The sequence below is a fragment of the Anolis sagrei genome, chromosome 2, assembly GCF_037176765.1.
Source record: "Anolis sagrei isolate rAnoSag1 chromosome 2, rAnoSag1.mat, whole genome shotgun sequence".
Lineage (NCBI taxonomy): Eukaryota > Metazoa > Chordata > Lepidosauria > Squamata > Dactyloidae > Anolis > Anolis sagrei.
In genome coordinates, this window is record NC_090022.1 from 33404896 (window position 1) to 33425861 (window position 20966).

The window sequence follows — 20966 nt, forward strand, 5'->3', positions numbered from 1 at the left end:
GCCTTTAATTTTTTTTAATTTATTGAGGAAGAAGTTTAATTTCAGGTCAGAGGCAAGCTGGTTTCTATAGGAGTAACTTCACCATCACCATCATTCTTTCATTGTTTAGTTTGTGCTATACAATTTCCCCAGTTTATACACATTTCTAATCTCAGTATTGTTCTTCCCTTACCCATATTTAGGAATTATCAGACAGAAATATGAGCAAAATATAATACATAAAAAGAGGACAATATTTTACAATGGTTTCAGGTCAATGTCAGTATGCAGCTATGAAGTGGAAGGGCAAAATGATGTTACTGGCCTTCCAAACAGGAATTCCCTCCTTTCTTTTTTTAAAACTTTGTCTGGAATTATAATGCTATACTGAGTCACTGAAATGGCATTTTTGAACCACTGGTGTAACATACATCTATCTATCTATCTATCTATCTATCTATCTATCTATCTAGGATTATATAATGCAAAATAAAAATATCAGACAAAAACATTTAACAATCTGCAATAAAAAGGGAAGGGAGAAGAAAAGTGAAGGTTGCCATAAGTCAGAAATTACTCAAAGGCACACAACAAACATATCTATACAGCCATTTCAGCTTCTACAGAGAGCTCAAGCTTAATTTACTCTCATTTGTTTGTCTCTTTGGCAGTCCACAGTACTCACAGAATTCTCCCCCAACACCACATTTGAGTAGTTTTGCCTCTTATCAGTGTTTTTCACAGTCCAGCTTTCACAATCTCATATACAAATTGAAATACTATGGCCTGGAGGAACCTGACATTTGGATTCAATAATACCATTTTTCCGCCTGAAAATCTTATCTAGTTCTTTCATAGAGCTCTTCCAAGTCTAATTTCTTGATTGCTACTTCCACTTTGGTATCTAATTTTTTGACTGCCGCATTCACTTTGACTTATGAATGACTCAAGGCATAGAAAATTAAGCTTTTTCCGATGTCTTCATCACCCCCTTTTAAAATACACAAATCTGTGATCATTGTTTTTGCTTTCTTAATGTTTAGCTGTAACTTCCATTTGACTTTTATCAGTACCATGTTTCTGCTTGGAGCTGCGGTGGCACAATGGGTTGAATCCTTGTGCTGGCTCAACTGCTGACCCGAAGGTTGGAGGTTCAAATCCACAAGATGGGGTAAGCTTCCATCTGTCAGCTCCAGCTTCCCATGAGAGGACATGACAGAAGCCTATAATAGGATGGTAACACATCCGTGCAACCCCTGGACAAAATCTCTGCAGACAGCCAATTGTAGTTTCTCATCGCTTCTGATATAATAAAAAAAAAAAGTCTCTGCTAATTTTCTCCTAGTAATAAGGTATTATCTACATATTGTTACTTCCTCATACTCCAAGGCTAGTACAGCTTTCTGTATGATATGTTTGGAGTATAAATGAAACAAGGAAGGTGAGAAAATGCAGCATTGTTTGACCCTTGCCAATTGAAAATAATGGCCAACACACATTTTGGTGACTAAAATGTTAGACCTTTTTCTGGGTATATTTGGCCTGCTGATTCAAAAATGGCACCAATTTTCCCCTTTCAGCTCTAGTTTTTGAGATAGAGAATGTATACCAGTCATCATCTGCTCACACATAGAAAAACATGATAGCCATATCTAAGAAACTAATTGATGCAATCTATCCAATGTAATTTTCTGAATCAGCACCCCAGATAACTCCAGAAACAGACTTAAAAATCAACATTTTTTTTGTTTGGCTGTAAAATCATTCTGTTTCTCCATATTCTGTCATTACATAAGCTTGTTTATTTGTATTATTGTGTAGGCATCGAATTGTGCCTTTTTGTAAGCTGCCCTGAGTCCCCCCTCGGGGGTTGAGAAGGGCGGGGGTAGAAGTACACGAAATAAATTAATTGTTGTCCTGAATATAGATTACACATCAGGACAAATAACTGCTGTCACACAAATATCAAAAAATGTTATTGCAGAGCAAACCATTGTTTTCCATGATCTACAGAACAGGAAAGGAACAATGTATGTGACTGCGATTTCTGGGAATTGTAGGCCAAAACACCTGGGGACCCACAGGTTGAGAACCACTGCGGTAGATTATATAGCAGAGTGTTCAATGCCTCTTTTACCCTTGCATTCTATTTATACAATTGGTGCATTTTGCAGTCTTGCTATTGTTTCCTGATGAAATCACTACGCTTTTATTAAATTGACTGCCCAGTTCACCCTCTGAGCTGGAATGAATCATTTCAAAGCAAATAAGCATGGAAAGAGAAACGACCGATGTTAACAATGGAACACAAATGCAGAGAGACACATTTGCTTACTGATGCCTTTTATAAGCTGTCAAAATAAATATGAACAAGAATATTTTGATCCATTATCTGGGCTCTGATGGATCTCTCTACTGTTACTTTACATATTCCTTCTTAAGCCATAATAATCTATTGAGAAATACAAGCTTTTTTTTGCCTTTCAACCCACCCACCCCTACATATATATATATATATATATATATATATATATATATATATATATATATATATAACACATTGTCAGTCAGTTCAGGTTAATGAGACACATTAAGGAATGTATTCTGGTTGTTTTGGGAGAATAAATTGAAGTAAAATGTAAATGTATCAATAATAATAATAATAACAACAACAACAACAACATTTTTTAAAAAATGGACCAAATGTTAGAATTATAGAATCATAGAGTTGGAAGAGGCCTCATGGCTATCCAGTCCAACCTCCTGCCAAGAAGCAGGAAAATCGCATTCAAAGCACCCCCGACATATGGCCATCCAGCCTCTGTTTAAAAGCCTCCAAAAAAGAAGCCTCCATCACACTCCATGGCAGAGAGTTCCACTGCTAAACAGCTCTCACAGTCAGGAAGTTCTACCTAATGTTCAGGTAGTATCTCCTTTCCTGGGGCACTCCATTCATCACTTCTTTCCAGGATGAAGAGGAAGCATTGGTGAGCACTCTTTGGGTTCTTTCACTCAACCAATTACAGATTTACCTTACTGTATTAATTCAAGAAAAAGGGGGGAAAGGAAGCCAAAAGATAAAGAGAAAAACAGAGTAACCCCTAAGCAAATGTTTCACTGACCGTCATTTTGACAAATTGTTCCATTCTTTAGGAATATTGCATAGGAAAAATAAAAAAAGGAAGAAATGTTGGTATAGTTTTGATTATAATTTTTGCATTCATTGTAAATCCAGATCTGTAGCCACTGATCTTTCTGTTGAACATCTCAGCTTATCCATCCCTGTATAGTGCTATTCTACATGTCTTGTCTTCCTGCCATTTTTAATCAGTTCTCATTAAAAAATATAATAGAAAAACAATTAGCTACACAGTTGCTAGTTGTTTACAATGAATAACAACACTGAATTGCTTTCCCAATTCTGTTAATAAGTAATGTGAACAAACTCCTTTTGAAAAAGTTCTGGATATTTTTGTGATGATTGATGACAATGATTCCTGCCATTGATTTATATCTTTTGGACTTTTAACAAGCAGGGACTCCTTTGAGCTTGTGTGGCAACGATTAGTTCTCTAGCCAAAGAATTGTGGCCAGGGACAACCTCTGTGTTGTTAGTTACTCTTGTGCATTTTCTGAAAAATCTAGAGGCATTACAGCTATTACGCTGAATAATAAAGAGCCAATAAGAGGAAGAAGCTATATTTTCTATTGAGAAGCTCCCTACTACTGAGCAGACTGAAATATTTAGTCATCAAACTAATGGCTCCTGTAGTCTCTTCCAACTCTATGATTCTATGAACTTATTTCAGATTATAAAACTATTTATCAGATTTTTAAAGTTTTAAAGTCTATGAAATTGAGATCCAAACAAGCAAATTAGGTAGGATGTAGTTCCATGTGTATTTTTAAACAAATGCTAAGTGGGGGGGGGGGGGGTGAATGTGGTTAAGATAATAACTGTATTTTTTATGCCTGGAGCTAGAGACTTGTTTTTTTTAAAAAAATGCAAGGGCTAATTTATGTTCCAGATGGTAACCAGGTGGCATGCTTAAAATCTAGGTAACCTCTGACCAACCAAATAAAATGGCAATCCTACTTGTAAAGACCACTAGAAATTTATTTATTTATTTATTTGCCACATTTATATACCTCCCCTTTCAGTCCAGAGGCAATTCGGAGCAGAATGGCTTCTAAACCTAACAACAGGGCTGGTAACACAGCTGGTTAATCAGCTGCAATAAATCACTGCCTACTGAAAGGTGACAAGTTCGAAGCCTGAGTTGGGGTTGAGCTCCTGACTGTTGATAGCTGTTTAAAAAAGAGCTATTTAAAAAATTGCCCAGCTTACTGTTGACCTAAGCAGTTCAAAAACAGTTGTGAGCTGTGAGTAGAGAAATTAGGGACTGCTTAAAGCGGGGAGGTTAATTTATGACACCATAAAAATGCCGGAGAGGAAGGACAAAATACTACTTTTTTTTTTAAAGGCTCGCTTTCATAGTGGATGAAGTGACAGCTCCTCTTGTGGCCAAATCGAGCCACCTCCAGGATCCAAAGTGGAAGAACTGCTGAATGGCCTCTATCTGTCTTGTATGTCAAAAATGGCATTGAATGTTTGCCGTGTATGTGTGCATTGTGATTCGCCGTGAGTCTCCTTCGAGGTGAGAAGGGCAGAATATAAATATTGTAAATAAATACATAAATAAATAAATAGGAAGGAGCATTAAAATTGAATTACTTGTAGGAATTCTTATATGCATAGTTCCAGGGTGCACCTACACTAGACTTGTGCACGGACTCGGATTGGCCGGTTCCCTTCAACCAATCCGGCTTGTTCAGCTTGGTCTGATAGCTGTAACATCAAGGGGCCAGCCACCATGTTATTTCAGTGTCAATGGAACAATAGCTATCAAATACCAACTGCTTGGCTGCTTTTGGTGGAGTGTAGGAGGGAGGCAGTCGCTAGAACGAAAAGCGTGTGACGGGAAAGAGTGTGTGCCTTTAAACCCAGGTCTCTTCTGCAGACTCAGGGGAAAACATGACAGGAAGAGTGGTATCTTAAGCCCTTTCTTAAAAACCAGGGGCCCTTCCACACAGCCCTATATCCCAGAATATCAAGACAGAAAATCCCACAATATCTGCTTTAAACTGGGTTATCTGAGTCCACACTCAGATAATGTGGGATTTTCTGCCCTAATATTCTGGGATATAAGGCTGTGTGGAAGGGCCTCGGGTCTCCTCTGCAGACTGAGGAGAAAGCATCACAGGAAGAGTGGTATCTTAAGCCCTTTCTTAAAAACCAGGTCTCCTCTGCAGACTGAGGGGAAAGCATCGTAGGAAGAGTGGTATCTTAACTGATGCTTTTAATCCAGGTCTCAAAGAAGGATATAAGGACAAATGATCCCATTGCCTAAAATTATGGGAACCCCCCCCCCCCCCCAATTACCATCAATGGGTTGAATCTAGCTATATTTTTCAGCAGCAGACAAAAAATGACAATTTGGTGGGGTGTCTGTTTTTGGGAGGCATCTGAAAATGGATACAGGAGCCTCCCAAAATTTGGGCAGCAGAAACAGATCAAGGTTCAGCCTAATCTACATAGTAAAATTAATGTAACCTGACACCACTTTAACTGCTATTCATCAATGTTATGGAATCATGGGAGCTGTAGTGTTACAAGATCTTCAAGCAAAGAGCCTGATCCCTCAGCAAGCTACAAATCTGAGAATTTTATCGTATTGAACCATGGCTATTAAAGTGGTGTCAAATGGCATTAATTCTACAGTGTAAATGAAACTTCAGTAAAAATCTGGTAACCCTGCACTTAGTTTTTTTAAAAAAGAAATCCAGACTCTTGTGTGTTTTGAATTTAATGTAGTATTAAATGGCACAGTTTTATTGCATCATAGCACATTTATTTCAACCAGATCTTCCATAAAGGAAATGAAAGGATAATTATGCGGCGAAATAAATCTATGTGAGCTTTACTCAATTATCCTATTCATTACTGTTTAAAGGAATTTGCTCATTTATTAAGTAGCTAGTTATTTTAAAGCTAGCGCAATGGTTAGCAATCTCACTGTATTCTGACCAAATTGAAGCTTCTAAAAAGTCTTCAAAGGTATTTCCACACAAAATATATTTCAGTAGTTACATAATGAATAAAGCATTATATCTAGGGACTTGCTCATTCACATGCATAATTCACATACATAACCCAAGAAATCTGATGCTCTTCAGTGTTATGAATTTTGAAGCTCAAGCATTCATCATAACAATACTCATAATTCTATCTTTGCAGAGAGAATTCCAAAAATGCAGTTCGCTGTGTTGATTCATGTCAGTCAGCAGTTTTCTTTTCCAACAAGGACAATTCTTTTGTAAAGGCAACACATCATAATAGCCATAGAAGACTAAAATGCCTCAAAATTCTTTTCAAAAAGCATAACATTGTATTACAACAATATATAGTTGGCCCTTCACATTTGCGGTGTTGACTTTTGTGGACTTGTTTATTTACAGATTTGATCAGTATAGTCAACAGATTACAGGAGCTCTCTTCGTAGACCTGCCAGCAGCTTATGATAATGTAAATAATTGCTTTCTCCTGAGAAAATTCTATAATATCACAAAGGACTTCCACCTAACCCACTTAATAGGAAATCTGCTACAAAACAGGAGCTTTTTTGTTGAGTTCCAGGGTCAGACAAGCAGATGGCCAAAGCAGAAGAACGGCCTGTCTCAGGGGAGCATGCTTGCTACATCAGAGTTTAACATTTACACCAATGATCAGCCACTGCCAGAAGGGACAGAGATTTTCATCTATGCTGATGATCGTGCCATCACTGCTCAGACAGGGAGCTTTGAAATGGTTGAACAGAAGCTCTCTGAAGCTCTGGGTATTCTTATTACTTTTTACAGATGAACTAGATGATTCCTAATCCATCTAAAATGCAGACACATGCTTTTCATCTTAAGAACAGGCAAGCATCTCGAGCTCTGAGGATGCCTGGGAAGGAATCCCACTGGAGCACTGCAGCACACCAAAATACCTGGGAGTTACTCTGGACCATGCTCTGGACTTATAAAAAGCACTGCTTGAATATCAAGCAAAAAGTGAGTGCCAGAAAGCTATTTCTTGATTTAAAGTGTTGGCTTGCTAGATGATATCCAAACAGAGGATTGGCCAGAGATGTCACTGCCTTGGTCCTTTCATTACATGCTGCTATTTCTCGGAGGATGTCAGGTGGTGCAATACCTGCTAAATAGTATAATTTCTCCAGAGATGTTGGGCATAGGCATCTTGTGATAATGCAGCATGTCTCATTAAGAGCCACATCCACTGTTTGAACATGGTGAGATGTATTCCACACTGAGCATGAGTATTCAGCAGCATAGTAGCAAAGCACAAGGACAAATGTATTCACTGTATCTGGTTGTGATCCCCAGGTTGGGCCAGTCAGCTATGATTAACAACACTACAACAAGCCAGAATAATAAACTTCATTTATAAAACTTAATATCTTGGCTTGTCCTGAAGCTACCTATAATGTCATTGTTCAGATGAAATACAAAACTGTCGTTAACTGAAGACTTCTTTTTCTCTCAGCTCCCCATTATGCATGAAGGAGCTTTGCATTGTCCACATGTCATCATTTTCTACAGGACATGACAGCAAAGAAGAACAACCTAGACAACTTCTCTGATGGTCCATAATGCATAAGAAATCTAGTTAATTTACAGTTTATCTCTCATACCATTTAGTTTACAACTTAGAGATACATATTGAATTATTACGGGGATAATGGATGTTGCAAGGTAACAGTTATCTATAAGAGAGAATGATCTCAGGGTTGCATTTTAACTTTGTTGCTTGACTACCACAACAGCCCTTTAATTTGTTGGATTGAGTTACTACAGAAGTCGAGGTTAATTTACTGCAAATGAAACTGGAAGCAAACAGTGCTGGCACAAACATTCAAACAGAGCCCAAGGGTCAATAAGTCTATAAAGCAAACAGATCTGGGCCACATTATCTAGAAACCCGCTGAGCACAAGTAGTGAAGATTAAGGTTGATCCATAATATCAGTAACACAAATAGTTACTATAGCAACTGATCTCTGGCAAGTAGTGTCCTGCTGTCTGCCAGCAAAGCCTGCCTAGTAGCCTTTCCTAAAAGAAAGTAGGCAAACAGCTTCTTAAGTGATTCCTGATCTGTGGAGGATAAAGCTTCTTAGTGTCCCATGTAATGGGGGGTTGGTGTCATGTGGTAGCTTTGAGATCTGGCAAGTGACTATGGGCACATTCACACTGACCTGTTATCCTGAGAAGTGGGCGGCAGCTGCACAACACACAGAACTGATGCAGTTCAACATGGCCTTGAACCACATTAACAGAAGTCGCAAGTTGCTCCAATTTTTTCCCAAGAATGTTCAAGACTACCTCTAGCTTCCATAGCAGACAAGAGGCTGCTGGTCTAGAGCATCCCAGGATAGATCTTGCATTTGCCACTCTGGATCATTCCTTTTCCATATGTTTCTCCTGAAATCGTTTTATAGAAATTACATACCAGCACTTCAGTTGTTGAAGAAGAAGATGAAAAACTCAACACAGAGCACATCTACATTGTCAAATTCATGCAGTTTGACACTTTAATTGAAATGGTTCAATGTTATGGAATCATGGGACCTGTAGTCTTTATTCTTCTCTACCAGAATGCTGGTGCCTCACCAAACTACAAATCCTAGGGTTCCATGGTATAAAGCAGTGTCAAACTGCATTAATTCAGAAGTGTAGATGCACCCTTACTCAATTCCTTTGAGAGTCTTATGTCTCTTTCAATAAATAGTAAAAAAACTAAGCCTCTGCTTTTTGAAAACACTTCAAATGAATTTTAGATTCCTTTATTAGAGCCTTTTACATTCTCCTGTGATTTTGGCGGGATTTGTATTTAAATATTTGAGAGTTTTTCACAAAAAGAAATTAGTCTTGGCACAAAATGCACATTTTAACAACATACAATGTTTTGTACAACATACAAATGTTTGTACAAAAATGATTTTTGTGCAAAAAAAAAAAAAACACCTTTTCTCCCCTTCAGAAGAATATATAATAATGAATATTTTTTTCAAATTCTTGTGGTTTTGAACTTCTTTTTTAACATGCCTTTTCTAACCCAGGTGAGAAAACGCCAAGTATTCTTTACTCCTCTGCTTCTGCCTCCTCAATTTAATATGTTTGCCAATCCTTTGAAAGTTAGATGGCAAAGAAGTGTGTCATCATGAGGTTAGATTGGCTTTGAAAAGAAAGTCATTTGTGTGTTAAATATCTTGGTTTCTTTTATGACCCAATCCTACATACACTAGAAGGACAAATTGTGAAAAGTTCTGAACCAGTTTGTATTGCAACCAGTTGTGCTGCCCCTGCACTCTATCCAAAGTGCGAGGCTGCTCCAGTGTTTCTCCAAAACTCTCCGTATTAATGACTTCAACTCTTGGATGTTATATGGAGATCTGGGTTAAACAAGGCTGGGTCTTGGGACTTTAGTCCCCATGTTCTGCCTTGTTGTCAGCATCCTTAGACCCTCTTGATTATTGTTGTAAAGCTCAGGCCAAACAAACAACAGAAATAAGTAAGCCAGTCAAAGCCAACAGTCCAAATGCCGAGAAGCTGAATACAGGTGTTCTTGAAAGTCATGCTGGGATGTCCACAAGTTAGGTCCAAAATCAGAAGCAGGAAATATAAACAATAGAGATGCATGAACCTATGCCAAGATCTGAAGTCCAAGAAGCCAAAGTCAGAATTCTTTTGAAGTCAAATCAGAATAGCAATAGAGTTAGGTCCAAAGTCAGGTCCGAGTTCAGGAACAAACAGGCATTGGACTTGAGTTAGATAATTCAAGTCCAACGCCCATTTATAGCTCTTGATCAGGACCTTAGCTGCTGCCTGAATAAGTAGCATATTTAGATAACCTATGAAACCTGATATGTCCCACCTTCTGAAACTGACATTTTATGGGTGTAGATTTAGCCCTTCTAAGTCTTGCCAAGATGTACTTGCTTCAGCATCACTCACCAGGGTTCTTACAGAATGTTGTGAAGGACTTGCTTTAGCTGAGGGGTTATCTTCAGCAGTGGCTGAAGTAGGCATGACGGACTGCTGGGAGCTGCAGGCCTCCGTCTCTCCTCTGGCTCTTCTAGCAGTTCTTCATCCTAGGTCTCCAAGCTGATAATGACAATTAGCTGAAACCCTCAAACATTCAATCCATTATTCCAACTTACTGCTGAGTACCAGGATTGTGACGAGTGTGTTTAAATCTTGGAGATTGTTTTTTCACAGCTGGATCTTCCAGATGTTTGCCAGTAGCAGTAATTTGTAATTTGACCCCTCACGAGCCCTGCTCAATTCCTATAAATCACAAATGTGTCTTCCTGTTTACTCCCAAAATTCCAGAGGATTCAGATTGTTCCATTTGTGCAGTAATTTTTTTACTAACTTGAATAGTTTTCCTTCCCAGTGGCATCAGGAGATTTGACAGGGGCAGGAGTTCCAGCTAACCCAACTGATTAGAGAAATCAGTCACTCAGGAATGTTCTATCATATGACCAGTACTTTAGATCAGACATTCCTCTTTCTAAATAGTCATATCAAGCATAAAATACATAAAGCTAAGACAATACATTCAAATTTAGAATCCTTGAAAGAAGAAGATGGGGGCACTGACCTTGTGTGGCATCCAGCCAAAGATAATTAATCAAAATGTTTAGTTTAAAGAAAATTGGGAGAAAGAAATAGAAATTCCCTCCTGGCTTGTTTTACATGTGCAGCATTCCCTTTGATTGACTCCCCATGCTAGTAAGGGTGACCCAAATACTTCCACAACATCAGAGGGAAAACAGTCTGAGTGATGGAGTTTGGTTCCAAGTGACCCATACAAACTTGTCAGCTTCACTTCCAAAGTCAGCAACAATTTCTAGTTAGCGTTTTAAAATGTGACACTGATTTTCTCCCCTCCTGTTGCCAACATAACAGTGGTATTTCAGGAGAGAGCCAATCATTGGCAAATGTTGACACTAAGCAAGCAAAATCTCAACCCAGGCCAGTGAAGTGTGAGCAGATTCCTTTTGCTTCAATTCAAGCAGAACTAGCAATGCATATATTTCAGATAATATTTTGTAAAAACAAGATTCAGAAGAAAGATTCCAGAACACAAGGTTTCCTTAAATATGTTCCTTTTCACTGTCTTATAGTATTATCCTGCTCCATGGTTTTCATAACTACTACCCTCCATGGATCAGAGATGATATGCCCCTAACAAGAATAGGATATGATTCAAGACATCCCTCCCGTCCTGAATGTCAAGCCACCTGTTACAGTTTCATAGAATTCAGTCAGCAAACTTTGCTAGTGCAAATCTAATTGGCAACATGAATAACAGTTTGGGTGAAATTGTGAATGGAAATGGAAATCTCTCTTCACATAGGATCAATCAGGCAAGGCTAGAAAAGTGGCATTACGTGTTATACAGTGATTCTGTCCCACTGGCCAGGGGCATTTCTACATTGTAGAATTAAAACAATTTCACACTACTTTAACTGCCATGGCTCAGTGCTATGAAACCAAGTGGTTTGTAATTTTAAAGGTATTTATTTATTTATTTATTTATTTACATGTGTATCCCGTCCATATCAGCCTGAAGGCGACTCAAGGCAGCGTACAAGTCGGCAACAATTAGATGCCATACATAAAAAGACATACATCGGTAGAAAGCAAAGAGTGCTGTCACCTCACCAAATTACAACTGCCATGATTCCATAATATTGAACCAAGACAGTTAAAGTAGTGTCATAGTGCATTAATTCTACAGAGTGGATACATCCCAGGTGCCTGATCTCACAGTTTTCCAGGTTTGAGTGTGCATTTAGTAAAGTGAGTGCTTGGGATAAAAGAGAGATCCTGTGGATTCATGCTCACTCTTCTTTTGCTGATATCAAAAGTCAGCACAACTTGAATGTCACAAGGAAATGTGTTCCAATATACTGTGAGCCCTTGGCATGTACTAGGGTTTGGTCCCAGGGCTTCCCTGGATTCAAAATCCATGGATGCTCAGGTCCCACTGTGACTGACTCTACAGAAGCAGAATCTGTGGATACGAAAGACCAGCTGTAAATAATATGTTTTTCTAGACAGCTGTTCCCAAACTGTGTTCTGTGGAAATCTAGGATTCCAGAAAAGCATCACAGGAGTCCCACAAAAAAATATCAATTTTAAAATGAATTTTAACATATTCATTTTAAGGGGTAATTCTCAGACACCAGTAGGGATAGCAAGTGGGTACAAGCCCCATTTGTCAATCAAAACAAACCTCATATATATTGTCTGTGCCATAATATAAAGACCTTACTGAAATGCAATGCACTTCTGCTTTCAAAACTAAATTTATATCCGTGCCACTGAATGACTTTTGGGTAGGACTAATAGATGCATAGCCTTCGGTAACCAGGAAAGTTATCTGAGCAATGTTCCTCTTCATGTCCACCTATTGATGCAAATCAGGCTGTTCAGTTTATGCTCGCACCAAAAACAAATGTAACGGTATGTTGGATCAAGCCCCGGTATTCAATTATCAGACATAAAGCCCAATTGCAAAACTATTTTAAGTTCAAAATGAAACAATTTTATTCATTACATCAGGTGTGAATCCAATATTTTCTTGCTCCAAAATAAAGGTTTGTGGTTATAGCCAGTATTTTCTTGTATCAAGACATTTGTGGTTGTATTTGAAATTTCCAAATCTGCTGTGTTATACAAAATACCCAGGCAGTAGGAGTGGATGACAGAAGGGGGGAAAAAAATCATGGATTCAAAAGACTTAGTAAAAATCAGGGATAGGGTTAGGATTCTGCAATGAGAAATTGTCTTCTGAAGGGTTTCATGATCAAAAAGATTTGGGAACCACTGTTCCAGACATCCTTGGAAAAACAATCAAAGCATTGTAAGGAATAGATAGGATCAAAATATATTCAATTCTGATATATCTTTAAAAGATGTGGTATGTGATCCTACTTAGCAGAAAGTAACACTACAATGTATTGGTTTATTTCATAGTATATGTTCATGTTTTGCCAGTCCCCAAAAATATCACAGACCAAACCTTCAGGCAGAGAAATGATATTCTTATCCTCTGCTGCCCTCTGCTGCTGAACATGTATTTCTCCATTATTGCTGCAGAAGTCCACACTTGGAATATAATAATAGTTTTATCTCTGCAATTACAAACATTCGGAACTTGGTATTGCTAATTTTTAAAAGTGCGACTCTCATAATTCACCAGAATTTTGCCTCACTTTAATTTCACCTGGACCTCCTGAAAAATTATCTCCTTTCCTCTCTCTGTTACTGAGTTAACTGAACTACTTTTGAAGTGAAAGTAAGCTGAATACAGAGGAGAGACAAACCGAGGGTCCATTTACACTATAGAATTGTTGCCATATAATATCATTTTAACTACTATGGCTCAATGCTATGGAATCCTGGAAGCTGTCATTTGATGAGGCAAAGTAAAGGCAAAGGTTTCCCCTTGACATTAAGTCTGGTCATGTCCAACTCTAAGAGCTAGTGCTCACTTCTAAGCCGAAGAGCCGGCATTGTCCATAGAAGCCTCCAAGGTCATGTGGCCAGCATGACTGCATGGAGCACTGTTACCTTCTTGCCAAAGCAGTACCTATTGATTTACTTATATTTGCATGTTTTCAAACTGCTAGGTTGGAAGAAGCTGGGACTAACAGTGGGAGCTCACGCTGCTCCCCAAATTCGAACCGTCAGCCTTTTGGCTAGCAAGTTCAGCAGCTCAACAGTTTAACTTTCTGCACCACCAGGGCATAGTACTCCTTGGCAAAGAACTCTGAAGACTTTGCAAAACTACAGCTCCCACAATTCCATAGCATTGAGCCATGACAATTAGGGATTGACAAACTGCATTAATTCTATAGTGCAGATGCACCCTGGGACAGCTTAAAAGCAGCAGAGAAGAACAAGATGACAGAGAACTAATCAGGAATATCATTTCTAAATCAGGACAATTGGAAAGTACACAAACAACACAGTGGTTCGTAATTTTTCAAATGACATATCCCGCTAATTATTATGTGAAAACAAGAAGAAATTCAAAAACAACAACAGAAAAAGCAAAACAGTAAAAGGAAAAACTTCACTAGCATAACAGATAACAGATACATATGTTATAAAGTCACAGTGCAGTTCCAACAGAATGGTAAGATTGTGAATATGGTCAAAGGGTGAACGGCATGCCTGTTGTCTGACGACCTTCCATCTATCCATGAAGTGGCTCTTGACAAGAAGGTCAGACACCAGGCAATGACAACAAGCTTGAATTCAAGAAGTAGCTGAGCTCTTCATTGATGTCAGAATAGCTTACACCAATGTAATAATGATCTTTAAGGAATGTCAAATCTCTCTGGTATTTTGAGCCTCTAACTTAAGCTGGGTGTTCTGTTGGGACCCTTCACCCTTGTAGACATAAGAGAATGAAAGAGATTTCATTCTGTTCATTGCAGAAGAGTTGGCTGAATTCTTAAAATGTCTCACGGCTGTGAGAAGGAATAGCTTGTGGTATTGTGGAATTTCCCACGGCTCTGACAAATTATTACCACCTTGTAGCACTCAATAAATCAAGCCATTTCACACTCAAATCTATCTGAATCTTTGCCCAGCAAGGAAAGATCCCAGTTCAGGAAAGGACATGAGCTAGGAGCCATGTCAGTATCTATCAAATGTTTATAAAGGTTCAACATCTGGAATCTAGTTTAAAAGATAGGAGTCATGCAGAGCAACAAAATATACTTTTTTCTTCGAAGGTGCAAGGGAAGACCTCTGGGTGGATGGACACAGCAAAGTCTGAAGAAAAAGATCCAACTAAAAGAAAAGGGAATTGAAAGGTGAGTGACAATCATTCTTAGCTTATGCCTTATGCTAGATATAAATATTCCTGAGTCATCAGCAATCTCTTGGTCTTCAAGGTATGTTGTGTTCAGCAGGCATTTGTCTAATGTCTATTAGCTTGGATAGTTTTCATGAGCTGATATTCTGGGCTGCTTGTTTGTTTCTAAGGATTGAGACTTCTTTTTTGTGTTGCTTACATTTTTATTGTGATTTTAATAATTTCTTGTGATTTTAATAATTACATTTTTGTGAATGGATTTATTGCTAAACCTGGAACCTCAGGTTTCGGTGTTGGCCAGGGGAGCATTTGCGCAATTAAAATTTGTGCACCAGCTGTGCACATACCTTGGGAAGTCAGACTTGGCCATGGTAGTCCATGCTCTGGTTACATCCTGAATAGACTACTGCAATGCCCTCTATGTGGGGTTGCATTTGAAGACTGTTTGGAAGCTTCAATTACTTCAACGGATAGCAGCCAGGTTGATCACTGGAGTGGTGTACAGGGAACATGCAACCACCCTGTTGCACCAGCTCCACTGGCTGCCAGTTTGCTACCGAGCACAATTCAAAGTGCTGGCTTTAGCCTATAAAGCCCTAAACAGTTCCAGCCCAGCTTACCTGTATGAATGTATTTCCTCCTATGAACTACCTAGGAGAATAAGATTGGGAGGAGAGGCACTGCTCTGAGTCCCACCACCTTCACAGGCACATCTGGTGGGAACGAGAGACAGGGCCTTCTCAGTCGTGGACCCTTGGCTGTGGAACTCCCTCCCCAGTGATATTAGAGCAGCTCCCTCCCTCCTGACCTTCAGAAGGAAAGTGAAGACCTGGCTCTGGAGTCAAGCCTTTGGAGATTAAGTACAGTGCAAAAAATAACTATGAAATATGTACAATGTTGCTGGGAATGGCCCCGGATTACGATTGTGGGTGGCGTGATTTTAATAGTGATTTTGACAGTGATTATAATCTTTATATGTTTTAATGTTCATTTTAACTCTAATTTTACATTTTAATCTATATGTATTTAATTGTCTGTTGTTTAAAGGCATCAAATATGTAAAGCTGCCTTGAGTTCCCTTCGGGGTAGAGAAAAGCGGGATATAAACAGAGTAAATAAATAAATACATGTTATTACCGCAAAAAAATGTATCTAAAAATAGATGGCAGATTGCAGCTAAAGATGCTTAATTTTAGAACCTCAATTTAAGGTATGGATTTGATTGGGATTAATTTAAGGAATATATCCCAAAGGATTCAACTGCAAAAACTAAAATCTGAAAAGGTTTAGTATACTATAACTCTAGGTTAAAGCTATGTTTCAGTTCTATAACAATACAATAACCCAAATGAATAGCATACATCACCCATTGTAAAAAGCATTAATAAGTCATTTATTTTTATTTGTTTACAGGCAGCTAGGAGTAGTGCCTACTAAAGGGAATACACTGATGCCTCAAGGACAATTTCCCGGTGACTCTGCATCTCTTGAATTTCACATGGGCAACAAAAGAGGCCTTATGAAGCACCTTAGGACAACAGTGAGGAAAATGTTCCCATTCTATCAAAAGGCAAGCAAGAAAACCATGTTTTGCACTGATAATCCTACAGAGCTACTAATGCCTCGATCAGCAGCCATTACAAACAAGCACCGGGTCCTTCCGAAGATTATTTGTGAATTCTCTTCACCAAAAATATTTCCAAAACTGAAAAGAAAGAAGCTCTCTCAGAATGGTAATGAACTTCCTGCAGCATGGTTGACCCTCCGGTTGTAGGATTTGGTTTCAGGATTTTGAAAATTGGCCAAATTACAGAGAGTGCACTTTTTGCCGCTGCACATTATATTTGGCAGCAAATGCTCTCTTTGCTTTCAAGGTTTTGAAAATTGAGGTGTGTGCGCATTAGTTTTGATGGTGCATTAGACTCGGATATATCATTGTACAAGCTGGCTGCTGTTGGAGCAGACCTTCAGAGACCAATGAAATCTTATGCTAAGCATAACGTAGAATGGGTTAGAGTTGGAGTGGAGGTGGGCATGGCAATGTGTAAAATTGCGAGATGTATCTGCTTTGGAGCAAATTTGTAGGGATTATAGGAACAGAATACTTGTGGAAGTAGAAAAACCTATGTTATCCAGTGTGACTTCATGGTCAACTTCTGCAAGAGGTTGACTACAGAGTTGTGCTGGAGGACCTAAACATTCCTAGAAAAGTGTTCTCTCCTCATGTCTTCCAGCATAACCCTGTGGTCAGTCTTTGACAGAAATTGACTACAGGGTCATACTGGAGGACCTAGAGATTCCTAGAGAGACCATATTAATCAACTATGTGAATAATCAAATCTGGAAAAGTTAAACCTGAAAATTTGGGAGGTCAGCTGTTTTTGGTACCAAGCATAAGGCTATGCTCACCTTAACTTAAAATCCATTTTTCATTAGAGTGATAGCTTCTCTCAGCACTACAGCACTGTGAAGAAGTGACATTTGCTAACCATACCCTTGCAGTACAGATCATAAAACGTAGGGTTTCTTTGGATCCTTTTTCCACCATAATAAAACAGTAACCTTTAGTTTGGACTAATTAACTGGGAAGAAACACATTTCTAAACACAACTGATTATATTGAACTCCTTTATCCTTTCCCATTTTTTCTTTTGAAGCATCGGTTCAGCTGGATGTTAACATCGTAGAGCAACACAATGTGGAAGCAAGAAGTATGACGAGGATGACAAAGCGCATCTCGGTGGTGTCCTTGTCACCCGGAATTCAAAAGGTAATTGGTAATCCACAAACAATATTGAATTGACTAGGTTTATTCAATTGCAGCCTGTACATTGGTTCCATTTGTTATAGTGTGAGTGGAGTGGGCATTTCACCCTTGTGACAAGTAAATGCCCAAAGCCCATTCATCTGTGTCAACCGTTCCATACATGCATTATAGCATCTAAAATCCTAGCACGTTTGTCTCTGACACCACCTGAAAAATACCTAGTCTGTTGTTTTGCACCAGTTTGCTGTCCTGGCCTCCGTACAAATTCTCAAGTTCAGCTGCCCAACAGGATTTGGACTTGGAGACAATAATCAGTTACTTTAGTGATATAATTTTCAAAATCTCTGTTTTCAATTCGTAAGAAGAGGCATAAAACTCATTCTCAGGATTTCTGAAACAGGAGTCTAAAACATGTCTCCTAGGTCTTTTTCCACTTTATGGTTTTCAAGCATTTTATTTTGTTTTGAGCCACCTGGATTTGGGCCTCCTGTGTACACAAATGCAAAAGAAGGCATGGGCACAGCAAGTCCTTGTCTTTTCTCTAGGCTCTATGCCACATTGCAAAATGCTCCTTAGAAGCTTCCTTTCTAAGTTTCAAAGATGCCTTACCAAGAGTGTATCTACACAGTAGAAACAATGCAGCAAGAATTATCTATGCTCAAAGATGGAAAGACTCAACTCAACAACGATTGCTTATGAAAATAAGCATACTTGCAAAAATTGATAAACTTATGTTAATTAAGGAGAGATTTCTAACTTTAAGAAAGAACATAACCCATTCACTGTGTTCCTCCAGTAAAGATTGGGTCAAACCTCCATCGTTGTTGTTGTTTTTAACTAGAAGAGTGTTATTATATGGGGATAGGATGTATCAATGGTTCTTTTTCATTTAATGCGTGTAGAAAACTGAGAGAATGTAACCATCAGACAGAGAATGTAAAACCCTTAGATTAGATAATGTAGACTGTATGTAGTTAATGTTTTCTGATGTATAGAATGTAGTAGTAATATGTTTTCTTTTATTCTAGGAAAAAAGTATTTTGAACTTGTTTGTTGGCTAGTTGGCTTATTTTTACATCAATATATAGGTTTTGTATTGATTTGTCTAAATAAAAATTAATTTAAAAAAAGAAATAATCCAGCTGGACACTGCTTAAGATGCCATGGCTCAATGCTATACTATGGAATAATGGGAGTATAATTTTACAAGGTTTTTAGCCATCTCTGCTAAAGAGCGCTGATGCCTCACCAAACTACAACTCTCATGGCAGTGAAAGTGTTGTCAAACTGCTTTAATCTACAATGTAGGTGGACCCCACGTCATCTGTGTTTTGGGAAGACCCATCACCACCATGTGTGCGCATCCACTATAATCACCGATATATCTATATTTTCATTGGCAGCCAGTATTTTCAAAAACGGATGCACCTTAACACCAAATCAGTCATGCCATGAAAAGTAAATGTGCCTTTGAATGAAGGAAGGAAGCTTTATTCATATCCCGCCCCATCTCCCAAAGGGACTAGAAGCGGCTTACGACAAAAACATACATTTTAAAAAGCAAAGCTGCCTCCAAGAAGCAATTCTTATCAGAACTGTAACAGAGAACCAACCAACCAACCAAACAAACAAACAAACAAAAAACAAAACCAAAAACGTTGTATGATCTCTAAGCAGCTTCTGTGATCCCAATAATTCAGTCCCATACCCTATAGTATCAAAGTTAGCCCCACACCAGCAGCTCCCCTGCCCCAAATAAAATTTGCAAAATTATTCATTCATTTGTAAATATAAGCTGAAAGAAACATACATAGTGTTTTTGTATGTTGCCTTGATTCCCATGCCAGGAGAAAGGCGAGATATATATTAAAGAAAGGAAATCCACTACAAACCTTAATCTCCAAGACAATTTATATCTGCACAAAATTAATTTTTTCATTTTTTTTCTTTTTCAGTCGTGTTTCTTCCGCGGCTTTAACCTAAAGCTTCAATGTTAACTTCCATACGTTTTGTTTATTTCTTCATCTCTGCACAGCTTAGAATGGTTCATGTCAAAAGAGATATTGTAGAACGAGAAGGAAGCAAAAAGAGCAACTAATTATGATTGAAGGATCATCTGCCTGTATGATTCTTGTTTCTAGAGCTCTTGATCTCATTTATGTTGTGCAACTATTTTGCTAAATACAGAAGCATAAAGGTTAATACAATGCAGATGTCTTTTGATTAGTATACACTCCATTATACAACCACTTGACCTATGAGAGAAAAGGTTAATAAACCAGGAAGAGTGGATTAGAAAGCAAAGTTGCAGTAAATTGGGCCTACATTTTAAAAAATAATATTTAAAGAGATCCTTTTCTTAAGATATGCTTGAGAAATAGAGCTTGGCTTCCTTTTTAACAGATGATTTCTAAGTTGAAAGCTAGGATCTGCCAAATCAATTTGTTTGGCTGTTGCTGCCCTCTGCTTGTCAGATCTGGAATTAGCATTCTCTCTTTTTATTTGCTTGTAAACAAAGCTAAATGTTTTCACAGCACCTAACGGAATGTATATGGGTATGTTTATGTATATATAAAAGGAGTGCAGGGAATAACATAACCAAGAAGCCTATTAGTTTGTTTGTGTCAAGTACTCTGAAAATTGCTCTGCTGAATCAGACCAAGCCTGCATCCATAGAATACAAACAATACCTTGAGAGAGATCCAGGAGTTGGCTATGGAGTTTGCCATCTCTTCCATTTCCGTTCTCCATTTATGATACCTTAACAATACAGATTTGACTTTCTTGTGAACATGAACATGACATTTTATGGGTTAAACCTCCCTACTTCAAATATTAACTTTAGTATTTAAAGGAAACCTTTATAAATATGTTGTCGAATGCTTTCATGGCCAGAATCACAGGGTTAGTGTGAGTTTTCCAGGCTGTATGGCCATGTTCCAGAAGCATTCTCTCCTGATGTTTCACCCACATCTATGACAGGTATACCTCACAACCTCTGAGGATGCCTGCCATAGATGTGGGCGTCCTGGAACATGGCCATACAGCCCGGAAAACTCACAGCAACTCTTTATAAATATGTTCCTCCAATCATAATTATTTTTTTGCCTCCGTTTTATAATCAAAATGACATTGATGTCCTGAAAAGCAGTTAGAAATCTTTTAATGAATTAATAAATTATAGCTACAAACAGAATTTTAATTGTGTTTAACGATTAAAGGGGAAAGGACCCTTAATGAAGTGCTGTTGTTATATGCCTTCC

General features: G+C 38.3%; 1 protein-coding gene across 1 annotated transcript in view; it reads left to right on the forward strand.

The window, feature by feature from the left end:
- C2H3orf49 (chromosome 2 C3orf49 homolog) overlaps positions 1-20966 on the forward strand; it is a 48571-nt gene that overhangs the window by 24570 nt on the left and 3035 nt on the right. Inside the window, exons 2-3 of the mRNA XM_067464777.1 lie at positions 16350-16669; positions 17594-17706. Coding sequence (XP_067320878.1) covers positions 16350-16669; positions 17594-17706 — 433 coding nt within the window. The remainder of the gene's footprint in view (positions 1-16349; positions 16670-17593; positions 17707-20966) is intronic.